The 15,012-nt window shown below is 38.3% G+C and overlaps 1 protein-coding gene across 2 annotated transcripts in view; it reads right to left on the minus strand.

Annotated features, from left to right (window-relative positions):
• lsamp (limbic system associated membrane protein) overlaps nt 1-15,012 on the minus strand; it is a 299,410-nt gene that overhangs the window by 131,053 nt on the left and 153,345 nt on the right. Inside the window, exon 2 of one of the 2 annotated variants that reach the window (XM_072701351.1) lies at nt 12,441-12,519. In XM_072701351.1, coding sequence (XP_072557452.1) covers nt 12,441-12,519 — 79 coding nt within the window. Of the gene's footprint in view, nt 1-12,440; nt 12,885-15,012 lie in introns of those variants that run through there. The other variant, XM_072701350.1, reaches the window with a different exon arrangement.

Raw genomic sequence — 15,012 nt, forward strand, 5'->3', positions numbered from 1 at the left:
CAATTATCCAAGATATCCACATATGCCATGTGATATACTGATTAAACAGCTGACACTGACACCAGAGCTAACAAGGTCAAATCATGGGCAGTCAATACACTCCATGAGCCAACTGCCTCTATGAAACTGTGTTCTGCATTACAGTATATTGTTCTCTTTAGGTGCACCAACAGAATTTAGAAGAATTTGTGAGTATCTGTGTACATTTTCCTGGTAATATTGCATACTCTAAATGGTTATCTCAGTCTAGTTATATGTATAGCGATCCATTGTTTCTCTTTACTGTACTTTTTAGTGTCCTTTGAATGTTTTGCGCAAATGTTTTTGAGCACAACTAATAATTATCGCTACATTGCTGTCCATCAATGCATCAACAACAGGAGCTGTGAGGCAGGTTATGAATAGTAGCAATGACTGCAGTCTGTTACTTCTATCGAAAAGCTCTTTGTTTTATTCCATTTTTCAGTTCAGCTACCTGTTTGCTGTCCCTGTGGTTCTGGCACTTTCCAGCACATTCAGCCTGTATTGTTGCACGCAGCCTCTTATCTGTGGTCTCCACAGTATATCCCCACAGGCATCTGGTCTGGTTGGCAAGGCAATTTGTTTATTGACTGAATTGATTGACCTGAATAACAATTACATGAAGTGACAAGTTTTTTTTTTTAAATTCTTAAAATTGGGTGCGTTGGTACTGTAAGTGCATACACATAGAGTCCACAATAGCTATTTTCTCATTCAGATTCAGAGTAATTATTTGCAAGTCTAGACACTTCATCTGAATGTCCAGCCTCTACATATGGAAAAATAGTTTGACATATGATCTTGCTCATGCCTATAATTTGACCTTTATCTGAGTTCATATTGCAGAGCCCTGAATGTTACTGATAGCGTTGTAAGATGCTTAGATGTCATTCTAATAAAAGTTAATGGTTCTGGTGTACACTGTGGATGGGACATCAGTTCATAGGTAATACAGAATCATGCTCACAGTTTAAAGACATCATTCAGCTGAAGCATGCCTTTGGACTGTGGGAGGAAACCAGAGTGGCCAAACAAAACAAAAGGAAGTTGCCTTTTCCAGTGAAATAAACTTCTGTCAAATTAATGAAAATGATGCTCATGATTCATCGCAGCGATCATGGGTCAGGCCACCAGATGTCCAACGACTCAAACTCACACTTCCAGTCCCGTGGCCCATCTATTACCACATCACATCCTCCTTCAGCTAACTGAGTCTGCCATGTGTTTTACGCCTAATCACCAACCCCCCACCCCCCAGTGTGGGCCATTTGCAGGGTTTTTAAAAGCATAATTCCAGGAAACATTCGTTCCAGAAAAAGGACCTCCAGGCAGACTGAGGTAGCACACAGATCATTTAATCAGTTAGACATGGTGGTCATATATGTTCAGTCATCTCTGGACCAACACAGCCTCTGTCTGTTGGGCTAAAATACTACAAACCCATTACACTTCTATATTTATTTAAAAAATCTCCATAGTTTGTATAAAGAGGCAACAGGCTGGTAGAAGATGATATAAACATGCATCTCCATTCCGTCCTGCAGCACTTGGAGTCCTGTGACACTTATATTGTCTGTCTGACAGGAATCTGCTTTACAAAGAAGGAGCCCATATGCCAGGACAGACCCTCACCTGTCAGACATTTTCGAAACACTAGTATCCCACAGAGCTACGTGCTTTTTCACTTCTGTTCTCTTTGCACAGCCATCACCAGTGCTGGATAGTTCAGGTCCAGACCAAGATTTTGTTTCAACCAACCAGCTGAGTTTAAAGAGTCACACAGTATTCTACTAATTGGTTGAAACAAAATCTTGGTCTGGATTTTTACTTTCTGGACCTGAACTATCCACCTCTGCCAATCACTCCACCTTCTGAGACCCATCACTAAGAGTACTCAAGTTCTGATCATGCAACCCTTGCAGAAGACGAGGCCATGTACAGGAGTCTAGCATTGTGGTGTACCAATAGCCACCTGGAGCTCAATACTATCAATACTCAAAGCTAAATACTATACTACTACAACTTTCTTTCCTTTTAGACTTCATGCTCTTTGCTTTTTGTGAAAGCCTCTAGGTTATCCTGTACTGGAAACATGTCTATTTATTATAAACAGAAAATCTTGTGCAAATCATTATAATAAAGTCCATCTTTATTACCACTACTATTAGATTTTAAAGGTTTAGTATTTGATTTATAGATGAGTCTGTTATTTACTAAGATAGTCTCATTGGGTTCTTGCTTTGTTAGAAGTTGTTGTGCAGCTCCTGCCCCAAAACTGCTTACACTTGTACCTGGGTATTGATTGGAAGCTCAGCCTAGTTGCTCTTATGCCTAGTTAACCCTTTGAGAGTATGTACGTTTGCAATTTGCTGTATGCCTCACTTGTACGTCACTTTGTACAAAAGCATCTGCTAAATATGTAAAATGTAAATGTAATGACTGAAAATGGAAATTTAAATTGGTCTTCATGATTTTCTGTATGTGCAGTATCCACTCCTCCTATCATGTCAATATACATTACCTGTGCTGTGTAGCAATCAGGTGTTTCTGCGTGATCTTGCTCTGAGTCAGCGGTAGCTGGTAGTGAGCATTGCTGGATGCTAAGTTGTTGTCATTTCAGGTTTCGTTGGGGTTTCCAGCATTGTCACGGGCTTTGTGATTCCAGAGCCCTTGTTCCCAGGTTTATGGATCTGAGTTGGCAAATGTCCTTTCCTGAGTTTCGTGGTTCCGATTAGCCAGCGCCTTGTTGCTGTGTTTGTGCTTTTGATTAGCCTGAGTTCTATAGCTGGGCCCTGAATCACGAAGCCGGATTTCTTGCTTAGCCATGTACTGTAACTTGTCGGATTTAAGGTACCCCAGTTTAGTGGACTTTACCTCACTTACATCTAGATTACATCTTAAATCCAAGTAGTTATCCGGCTCAGCAAGACATCCTGCTTTGTGATTCAGGCCCCTGGTGCCTTTTTATGGTTGTTCCGGTTGTCTCATTTTTCTGGTTCCCATGTCCAGGTTCCTGGTATTCATGTTCTCTGTACTTGAGTGAGCCTTCTGTGCACATCATCCAGGACCTGCCCATCCAGTCAGCAGCCCCAAGTTCCCCAAGGGGCCACAGGCAGAGATCCTGACATTTTGGATGGCCAGCCCCATTGAGGGGGGTCTGTCCGGGACTCTGTCTTGGTAGTTATACGGCCCCACACAAAATTTGAAAACAGGTAAATCCAAACATACTAGGCAGTTTTTGTTAACAGGGAAACTCACCAGTCTATCTGAGATGATAATGACATAAGAACAATAGGTAACGTTTTACAGTAAGTCCACCGTCATAATGCATTCATAGAACATTAATTGCACCTTCATAATGCTTTCATAAGCAGTATGTATACAGTACCTTATACCTTAACATTTTGTTATTAATGCACATTAGGATGTTCAGTATACTTGCATGCTGCTAGCTGCATGGTAAACATACATGCTGCTTATGAATTTAGAATTTGGAGATCAGTGGTCATTGTTGACACACCACAACAAAATGTGTCCTCTGCATTTAACCCATATGTCACATAGCAGGGGGCAGCTAATTCTTGTGCTTGGGGGGGGGGGCAGTACCTGGCACAGGGCACTTCAGTGGTGCCTAGCTGTTCAGGGATTCGAACCTGCACTCGTTCAATTACAAGTGTACTTCCCAAACCATTAAGCCACCACTGCCCACAAAGAATGTTCTTAGTAAATTATAAATGCATCACGAAGGTGCTCTGAATGTTCTGTGAATGAGTTATGAAGGCATTATGAAGGTGCAGTTAATGAAAAAGGGTTACCGAACAATTTTAGGGAGGAACGGGCAAAAAAAACTACGTAAAACTCAGGTGCTATATTTCAGTTTGAAATCTGAATCATTTAGAATTTTTTTTCATTAAAAATGTAGAGAGATACAACAGTCTAGGCACAACAGTGTTGCTACTTATTGCTGGCTTCCGTGTTCCCAGATTTAATTAAACTCCAATTGCTACAGCATCCATCCATGAATCCATCAACTCATGCGTCCATCCATCTGTCCATTAATCCATCTTCTAACCACTTACACTGGTCAGGGTCGGCAGGCACAGAGTAATGCATCACCTAATGCACTCCCACTAGAACAACCATTTGGAGCATCAATGAGCAAAAGGGAAACGTATCTCAGCTCTCAGAGTCAGAAAGAAATTCAATCTTGTTAATTGTCTGTTCTTCTCTCCAGGTACCACCTTATAGGAAAAGTAGCCACGATAAACCTTGTTGACTCATTGTCTAATGCGATGTACAGAATGCAGGCTATGAAAAACCCAGTTCACAAAAGCTGAGGGATAATTTTGTATTCATAACTAAGCACTTTCTATTAATTAAACGGTTAGAACAGTCAGAGACCAATTATGCACTAATCTAGTAGAAATGATTAATTTGCCAATAATGTGAACATATGTATATATGCATGAAGATGGCAGTCACCATGGGACAGTAACTCCGTGCATTCATAAAAAAGCTTATTTTAAGTAAAAGTAGACCGATATTTCCTGAAATGTCGAAGAAAATACTTAATTAGACAGAGGGAAAAAAACCCTATTTTGAGCATTCTGTGTTAGAATATGAAAAAGATTTGGGCCGCCCACTTTCTGACCCAAATCCACAATGTCCTTCTCTAATTAAGTGAATAGGGATAAAATCTCCTCATAGAAGTGGCTCACACATCTGTTGGTCAATGGATTGAGGTAAGTGATTAAAATAATCCTGACTAATAAAATCTTTGCTGTTAATTTCAAAATGTGTCCCACAGAACTGAGTAGCACAATGGCAACAAGACAAAGAGTCATATTTCAAATAAAAGAACACATCATTCATAGCATATATCTTTAAGGTTTCTGTGTGTGTGTGTGTGTGTGTGTATGTATGTATATGTGTGTGTTTGTGTGTGTGTGTATATATATATATGGCCTACTTTCACAAGTACTGCAAGTCTGGGTGTTCCTAATGGGGTGTTGCAGAAGAGGATTTTTTTTTTCCTCTGGTATCCTGACACAAATTGATTTGAAAATCCTGATTCTGCATGACCAGACACTGAAGGGATTATGTGTCAACTGCATTAATGCATTGTGTCCCAGGTCCCGCATGGAATGTTTGAAATGGGTCACTGCACTGCTCCACCTCACTGCGGAGTATTCCCACTAAAGCCTGTGCTTTTATTAGAAACCAAAACATACTGGAGTTTATAAACTATCTGTTGACCTGATATATGAATATATAGCAAAAATCATTATATGTATCAATAAATATTCCAAGTAGAAGTGAAGGTGCCTTAGTGAGTAGCATTAATACTACTAATTAATAATCCCGTTGTGTTTTTGGAATTTGACAAGTTGTGGAGGCTTCTTCCCACAGTTAAGAAAATATGTAACAGTCTCTATAGCAGTCTATAGTGTATGACTTTGTGTGTGAGTGTAGATGCCTGGCAATTGGCTGACATTGCAACCTGAGTACACCCCTGGCTGGTGCCTTATGCTGCCTGTGACAGTCTCCATCACACCCAAGGAGCCTAACCTGGATGAGAAGTCAGAAGATGAATGACGGATGGATATATGCAGTGTTCTTTTCTGGAATATGTCTCCCATCCAGTGCAAGGACAGTGTCCTACTCACAGTAACCCTGCTCTGGATAAGTACTTATGGGAAATCAATGAATGGATCCATAATGGGAGTCATAATTATGAGTTTTTAATTCATACATTTTAAATGCTACGTTGAGAAGAAAAGGATTTTTTTTTGTTTATAAATGATTGCTGGTATTTGCAATCAAAACTTCCCAAAAATAATACAGGCATTCAACCACTGAAGCAAATTACACATTTAAAATATAGATGTTGGAGATGATGGTTTTCGTCTATGTCATGTTAGGAAATCAGCGCCTTTTTATGCATTTATACTTCGACACAGGGGAGCCCTAAGGGGGGAGTGAAAGTTAGCACAGCTACAAGGGCCCCTGAGTGACAGGGGCCCTAAAAAATTTGGAAAAATAACTGGATTGATCTGGACTGAGGGGCCCAATATGACAAGCTTTCATGGGGCCCAAAATCTTTAGCAATGGCCCTGCCTAGATATACATTAACGTATATTACCACTGGGACAATGTGTCGACATAATCGATGTAATCGATTACACAAATACATCGATGAGTGCGGCGAATGCTGACGTATTGCGTTGCACGAATTGTGAGTTGGGCAAGATCGCAGCACCAAGTAATGGATATCAAAAGTTTGGGAGTATTTTAAACGAAAATGTCTGAAATTTGCTGAGCTTGCCGGCGCAGATTAGCAAAATGACATTACATTGAAAAAATGACAGATTGGTCTGTGCATCAGATTTAATAATTAATTATAAACATCTTGCAGGCCAGTACTTTGAAATCCCTTGTAAGTGGTTAATGAGCAAAAGAAATCCCACGTCCTACACTATGAAAAATGGCTATTCGTCCAGTGTAAGTGTAATCGTCTCCTATATTTGGTAGCTGTGTCTTTGGTTCTGGCGTTGATAATTTTCAGTACTGATGAGCAATAAGTTTAAATATTTGGTAGCAATATTCACTCACACGCCATTCACTCACACACCAGTCACTCACACGCCATTCACTCACACACCATTCACTCACACGCCATTCACTCACACACCATTCAATCACACACGCACACCTATGGGCAATTTGGTCACTCAGCATGCAAGCTAATAAATAAAGAAACAAATAAATGTTTTTTGGGACTGCGGGAGGGAACCCCATGACGACAGCACAAGAACATTCTTGTGTGCATATTAACTGGTCAATTTTATGGAGGAACCAAAACTTTTTATTGGGTTATTCAACAGATTAGTCGTTAGATCAGTTGACTAATCAAAAAAAAAAAAAAAAAAACTCGCCAGGTTAAAATAATGGTGCAGACCTAAAATATATATTTAAAAAGTCACAGAATGACACATAAAGCTGGGAACAATAAACACAGAATGAATTACAATAATAACATACTTGTAAATAACTGGTTATATTTATGTTTTAGTTGATAGAATTGATGAAAGTACCTTGATAGACATCCACCCATCCGCCGCTTGTCCTATTGGGGGCGGTTTGGTGCAAGGCAGAGAACAACCCAGGATGAGGCACCGACTCATCACAAGGCACACCCACACCTACTGGTAACTCCAGTTTACCTCAGCATGTTTTTGAAGTGTGAGGGGAAACCAGAATACCCAGTGGAAACCCCATGACAACACAGGGAGAACATGCAAACCCCACACACACGGAACCCGGCAAAGACTTGAACGCTGGTCCCAGAGGTGTGTGGCAACCACTGCATCACTATGCTGCCCTCGAGTTGATAAACAACACTGCTAATTCCATGTACAATTAAAATCAACGAGTAAATTAAATTAGGTCCTTCGTGATTCCTCTCAATCATGTGTTGCGATAAATTAACTATGTCACAGTCAGGATATGAGCAAAATGCTTTGAGGTAAAGACTCAAATTAAAGTCTCAGTAAGGATCTTTATGCCTTTAAATAATTTTAGAACAGATTTTTTACAGATTTTATACAATACAGCATATACACATTTTTTACGTTTTATACAATGCAGAGTTTATCTGCTCAGGTAAAGTTGGATTATTACATGTACAATATAATAATCTATACCACAAGTGTGTCTGCTGGGTTGTGGCATGAGTAAATGGCGTCCTGTAGTCAGGGGCGGATTAAGGTGCACAGAGGCCCCTAGGCTACAGTAGTCTGTGGGCCCCCCAACCCCGCCCCTCCGCGCCAATGGGGGCCCCCTTGCAGGCTGGCACATGTGGGGCCCCTAGGCTTAAGCCATATCTAGCCTGTGCGTTAATCCGCCCCTGCCTGTAGTTGTGTTCTGGCCATACAGCAACTCTGCATATAACGGACTTTGGATATAATGGACTGTTTTGCCAGGTCCCTTGAAGTCCGTTATAACGGGATTTTACCGCATAGCTTATATTTTATTATCAGGATTCATTGTATACGCGATGTTTTTATTTGATATGATTGATATTAACTTTTTTTTTTATTTCATACAGTATTTTACTACAGCATTTAATATTTGGTACATGGCACAGGGGAAAATTATCAGCGTCTTGCTAGAAATCAGAAACTTGTGTGCAAACCACCATGCTTGCTGCTGTCTCCAGTATTTAGTTAGCTTTTGTATTGCTTGAGGTGGTTTTTTTATTGCATAGGACATGCACGTGCTGGCTTAGTAGTTACAGCAACTCCTAGAAATACAAAATGTAAACACTGTTACATTCATGCAAGAAAAATATGCAAATATGTACATGTAACAGCAGCCTTTCAATTTACATACCTTCCCATAAATAATTATGTAAAGTTTGGTAAACTATGGGAATAGCCGTCATTTTTGTACTGTAAAAATCACCATCATCAACATAATAAATCTCCACCTCATCACATACACAAATAGATTTTAATAAGGTCATTTGTAATTTTGCTTGTTGACGTTAGTGTTGTTGTATTATTCATTTTCCCACAATTTTCCAGCATCATTTACCATCACTGAAAAGATCCCTGAACATATGGTGAATTACTACCATTATTAACATTAACATTTTGCAAAAAGCTTGTCATTCATTCATTTTCTGATATTTTATTCTGAAATGACCTAACTTTATTTCCTAAACAGAAGGTGCCTCTGCAATCTGTGATCATCAGTCATACTTCTACTGCTCAATAATGATTTTGGCTAATATTCCAAGAATGTAAACGTGAGCAGCAGCAGCAATCAGAATGGCATTAAGCTGCTTTATTCCTCATTGGGATACAACCTAAACAGAGGATACAGTGGAACTGTAATTGACTTTTTTTTGCACTGTCATGCGTTATCAAGTTTTCACAATTTGATCACTTGATGACTCAGCAGGCTCCAAAAGTGCGATAGGCATGGAGGAGCTACGCCGGCGGTAAACAGAATCTTCTTTGGTTGGGGATAGGTTTACATGCGGAAATTCTGTTATGAAGCTACTGCCTTGAGCTACTAACAGCAAAACTCCAAAAAGCTACATGAAAGTGTCTTGTGAAATAAATCCGAAAAGCACAAATCGTGAAGGGTATTGCTTATCCACTTATATCTCCTGCTGTATTCTATTATTCCTCGGCATAAGTTCAAATGCATTTTTGAAATAGAACTTTTTAACTTGTCTTCTTCCTCCTTCTCCACCTGCTCACAATAGTACTACTACTACACTACTAATAATTATAAATTAATTCAATTTAATTCAATTGAAACACTTTTCATTAGAACAAAATCAATGAAAGCTCATCATTCATTCATTTTCTGATATTTTATTTACTCTATTGCATAAACAGAATGTGCTTTATAATCTGTCATCATCAGTCATTCTTTTACAGCTCAATAGAGATTTTGGCTAATTTTCCGACAATCCAAATGTGAACAGCAGGAGCGATCACTACTACTATACTACTAGTATACTAATACTAATACTACTAATTCTACTACAACCATCCCTGTGACTGCAGTAGGCAGCACATTGGGTAGCACTGTTGCATACTTCCAGAGCTTAACCTCGCACCGTGTTGCACCGCTTTCCTCTGGATCCTGCGGTTTCCTCCAAATGCAAAGACATGAACTGACATTTACAGATTGGCAGTATTGTGCTGAGACTCCGAGGGTCAGGTGCTCGAATTGGGGGTGGGGGGTGGGGTGTGTAGGGTGGCGGAGGACACATTTTGCCGACTTGGGGAGAGCTCTGTAAATTTTGCATGATTGCCAGTTGTTGAAATGATGCATTTAGAACCTTAGACACTTTAAATGGTGCGAGCAAAAGCAGCAGGTGCCTCCCCCATGTGCCTGGTACTGTGTGCATGTATGTCTGCAAAGGACTGACATGCCACCCTGAGTATACCCCTGAGTATACCCCTGACTCATAGGTTAGGCTCAGGTTCCCTCAGTACTGGATAAGCAACTGGAATATGGACTGGAGTATAGTTCTCAAGTATGTGATCTTTTGCAGTATGATTAAACAAAATGGAAACACGAGGACTTGTCGACACCCAAATATCACTATTGTGGAACTAAAAATAAAAGTCCAATCAGTCAATGAAATTGAAATTTATAAATTCCCTCAAAGAGAAAAGGATAGCTGTGTTGGTGATACCTTAACAAGAATGCCAAAGCATCTTTCATCAGAAGAGCCTTAAATTTACATCTAAACATGATCAATGATAGTATAGTTCAACTGCTGTTAGCAACTTGTCACTAATTCCACCCCTCTATGCTGTATCCTCTATACTTCCCCACAAAGGCTTCAGATCAGTATGACGTCTATAAATGGACACATTACTGAACTTTTCGCCTCAAATAACAAGCCCTGATGTTACAGAGTGAACGATACATGTTCAAAGTATCAGTTTAATCATGTAGCTCCATTTTGCTTATTTGATCAAAGCAAAAAAATGATACCTATTATGGCCATACATCAATATGTGTACATCAGTTCATAAGCTATAAATTACAGTGGTAACATTATTTCGTTCGCACATTGGTACACCCAAGCTATTCATTATGTGTCCAATCTCCCAGAATTTCTGGAAAAAACAAATGAAAAGCTGTCAGTAGGATAACTTACATTAATAAGGATTTAGTAAGAAGACTTCACGTGAAAGTCTAACGATCTTGCTGTAATACTTTTGAGCAGAGTAATTAAACAAAATTGTTCCAGTAAAATATAACAGGAAAAAACATGTTGCTTGGAAATAAATCACTGTTTAAACAAAACATGCTTTTAAAAGTGCTAATAAATAATTGTGTGTAATATAATACATTGATCTTCTATACTTCTTTGCCTGAAGCGTAACTTGATAACGTTGCATTTCAAACAAACTATAGTATGGTTTACTATGTTATGGTTGCAACGCAGCATTATTTGCTAGGTACTCGTAAAAGGTGGAATATTGATCAATAAAATTAATTATGGTTTTTCATATGAATGAATTTGTTGGCTAAATTTGCTGAAATTGGTATACTGGTAGAATGTAAATATTTGAAGCAAAAGTCAAATAATATAAAGTGAATATTGATTTGTGTATTGATTTGTGAATTATATAAACCCCAAAATAATTGCTGTTTTATTCAGACTACATTTGTCATAGCACTAATGACTTTAGATATTTCTTGTACTGTTGGTGTTATTTGCATCAGTTTATAGTCAATCTAAAGGCTATAATGGGGTTCATTAAACATCATATTAAGTACATATAGTACATTAGAAACACATCGACTTAATCACAGCAATAGTTACTGGTAGCTCTTTATAAGGGTCTGCATCCAAAAAATGATTCATTGAAACAGTGATGCAGAAGCATGCATTTGATTTATTTACAGTAAAATATTCAATCTGAGTAGTGTAAATGAATGAATGAAATGAAATGAATTAAAATGACTATATTCAGTGGTTTCAGTGGTGAGCAGTATGATGTTTTCCATATACAAGATGAATCGCAAGCTAAACTAGTAACCTAGCTTACAAATTAGAAATGAATTTGTATCCTGGATGCCAAATATTCGATTGCTCCCTATAGGAGCTTCTATACCAAAGTTTTTTTTCCCATGCACTGTCCTATATAGTTACAACATTATGCATAAACTGTTACATGCTGAAAAGCCAGGATTTATAATTACCTAATTTTATTCAACGCAATTATATTACAACTGAGCGTCAGATTTAATTGAATGCTGGAAAACATTCATCTACAGATCCCGCTGACAAATAGAAAGATTTTCGTATGTTCGCATAAACAAACAAACAAATGCGAGTATATGTTGTGGAACCATTCTTAAGATTATTTTTTATGACTGGTGTATAAATCTCTGAATCGATGCACGGAAACGTATGCAGCAAATAACGATCAAATGCTTCCGATATAGGACAGGATGATAACAACTCCCACATAAACTGATGAAATAGCCCGCCCGATAACCAATCATACTGCATATAAGCAGGAAAAAACGAATGTATGTCGACCAGCATACTAAATATAGCAATTCCGATTACAAGATCAGTATTCCAAATAATGGCAAAAATACAAACAACCTTATTACAGCGCCATATGGCATGATTCTTTACCAAAACTTAATAGTTTAGCTGAAAATGCAAGACTAGTTGGCTTGCCGGGCGTAGATCTATTATATAATGCAAAATGTTTGCTTCGTATGCATATATTTAATATTTTCAAAAGCAGATAAAAAAAAAAAGCCAAACTGATGTTAGATCAATGTTCTATATGTGAGCATGCTAAAAAAATTAATTGAAGCATCAGAACAGATCAACTAAAAAAAAAAGTTGTGTCTCGTCCTACCTGATAACCGCTGTATCACCCTGGCGAATTGTTATGTTGTCGGTTGTCCTCTGCACATCCACACTTCGGACAGGAAGCCCTGTTGGAATAAGATACAGCAGTCTGAAAAACGTCGCTTGTAACTGCCTCCGATAAGATCTCCTTCCGACCATCATCGCGCCCGGCAGAGAATAGTGATTGACAAATCCGGGAAAACGTCAGAGATTTTCGAAGATGCTAAAGTTCGGAACCAAAAGTAATAGTAAATCCTGCACAATATAGCTGCTTTTAGTTTATTACATAAAAGAATAGGCACTGGAAGAACCAAAGGAAAGAATATCTTCATTTAAAAGGACGATTCTGCAAAACGTCGTCAGAGTCTCTTCTGGTTAAACTAAAAGATGGTGTGTCTCGGAGGAGTAAAAGCACAGTTATGGCTGTGCGAGGAGGAAGACGGCGCGCTCTCGCTCTTCTTCGGTCGCGCGCTCTCTCGTTTGCACCCTTCGCTATACATCGCGCGGCACTCCCCCCCCCCCCCTCCTCCTCCTCCACCCGCCCCCAACCCAAAATGCTGATGATACTCCCTTATTGGTTGTCAGGACAACAGCACAATCTGAGCTCCCCTTCCCATCAAATACAAATGCGTAGTACATATTTAAAGCGCAGGAAACACCTATTAAAGCAGGAATGGTCAGAGTGACACAATGTAATAATATACAAAATATATGTCCTATGCAACACTGTGGCAAACATGGCTCCCAAATATATTGTGCAAATTGTCGAATAATTATGATGAAAATCCTAATATTACTAATAATAATAACAAGAAGAAAATGTAATTGTTTAAACTTTAATTGTAATTTTTTTGCTGCATAAAAGTTTCGAGTTCATATGACGAATGGTTGCTGTCTATACATTGACATATTTTACCTATAAGAAAAAGATAATATATGTATAGATATGTATAGCCTAATACATTTTATTCAAGATATATATTCAAGGCATAATATATATAGGCTACTAAATACGTGGAAACTCGTTTTATATAGGTCCTACGTAACACTTATACAGAAAAAACAAGGACTTGAATCTGCTGCCCTAGAGGTATTAAGCAAACCATCATGATCCTAGTTATAAACAAATGTATTGTAAGAACGACTGTCTTGTCCAACGTAATAAAAAAGCACTTCACCAATGTACTATGTAGCCTACCACAATAGTTCTTCATTAGCACAATAATCTATCTACCTATCCATCTATCTATCTATCTACTGTATCTATCTATCATTAATTATTTAAGGATCATTGATTTTATGTTTAGAATACTTAAGCCATTATATTCTACAAATAAAAGCTCAGCTGATCCAAAAGCTGGTATATGGCACGATGTGATAACCAGCATTGTTAGCTGCACTCAGCCATTCATTTACCCGATACCTACTGCATACCCAGGGGTATGAGGCGTGGGCGCAAGTATTAACAAACTGTTAATGACTAAACAGTTCACCAGCCAATGAAATTTAAATACTGTTTGGACATCCAGTGTAGACCAATATGACCTTTTTCTGTGTTTGTTTGAGCTGATCAGCACCATATCCAGTGTATTTGACAATCTCATTCTTGTTTGAGGGAATTAGAGAAACATCATTTAAATAGATGTTACCTAATTTAGCAAAGCAACCATCCTAATTTTGCAACACATTCTAACAAAAAGCAATACATGTTTTTTTTTTCTTTCTATCTTTCAGTTTATATAAAATGTGAATATCGAGAGGGTTAGGGAGGCTTTACATTTAATATATTTAACACCAATGCCTGTAATGTGATTCCAGGGTAGTTACAAGAATGGAATTGCAAGACTATATCTCGTATTTCTATATAATAATATGTATGCTGTCCCTACAATCCTTGTTGCTGCAAACTCTCCCACTTGTCTTACCGTCTGTTTGTAAATGGTTATGAATTAGATGCTTTTCACCTAAGTGCTGCCTCTTATAAAGCTACTGAAACAATGGTAGCTCACTCATATAAGTAACTTTTCCATGAAAGCTCACTTTTCTGTCCCAGCTCATTAATGGACAAGTATCGTTATCCAGCAGGAGAGTTTGGAACAAGTGGAAGAAGGGGGAAAAAAGGATAGAGGATTTACTACACGGAAGTGGATATATACGTTCTGGGACAATACCCAGAAGAATGATTTATGTTAAGGGAATTAAATGTGTTTCTATTACAAATTGTATCAATGGTTTTGAATATTCAACAAGAAAGCTTAAATGTAACATAGCAGGAATATTTCTGGCATAAATTCAAGCTGCCGTTTGATTAAACATGAAAATGCAGAAGCAACTTCATGTTTAGGTATCAATCAATGCATTGTCCTTTTTTGCATTTTCATGACTAATGTGCTGAGCTTGGAAGACATAATGCATAAAACATTGGCCACTTTGCCAGATGAGAGAGACACGGAGAGATATAAATGTGAAAAAGAAGAGTTGAGTATCAAAACTTTGACATCTTTGTAGTTGGGTGAAGGTTATTGTAAAATTGTAGATTGCAGTGCCTGCACACATGAAATATAACAGAATGATATGGA

Source organism: Paramormyrops kingsleyae, chromosome 17 (genome assembly GCF_048594095.1).
Source record: "Paramormyrops kingsleyae isolate MSU_618 chromosome 17, PKINGS_0.4, whole genome shotgun sequence".
NCBI lineage: Eukaryota > Metazoa > Chordata > Actinopteri > Osteoglossiformes > Mormyridae > Paramormyrops > Paramormyrops kingsleyae.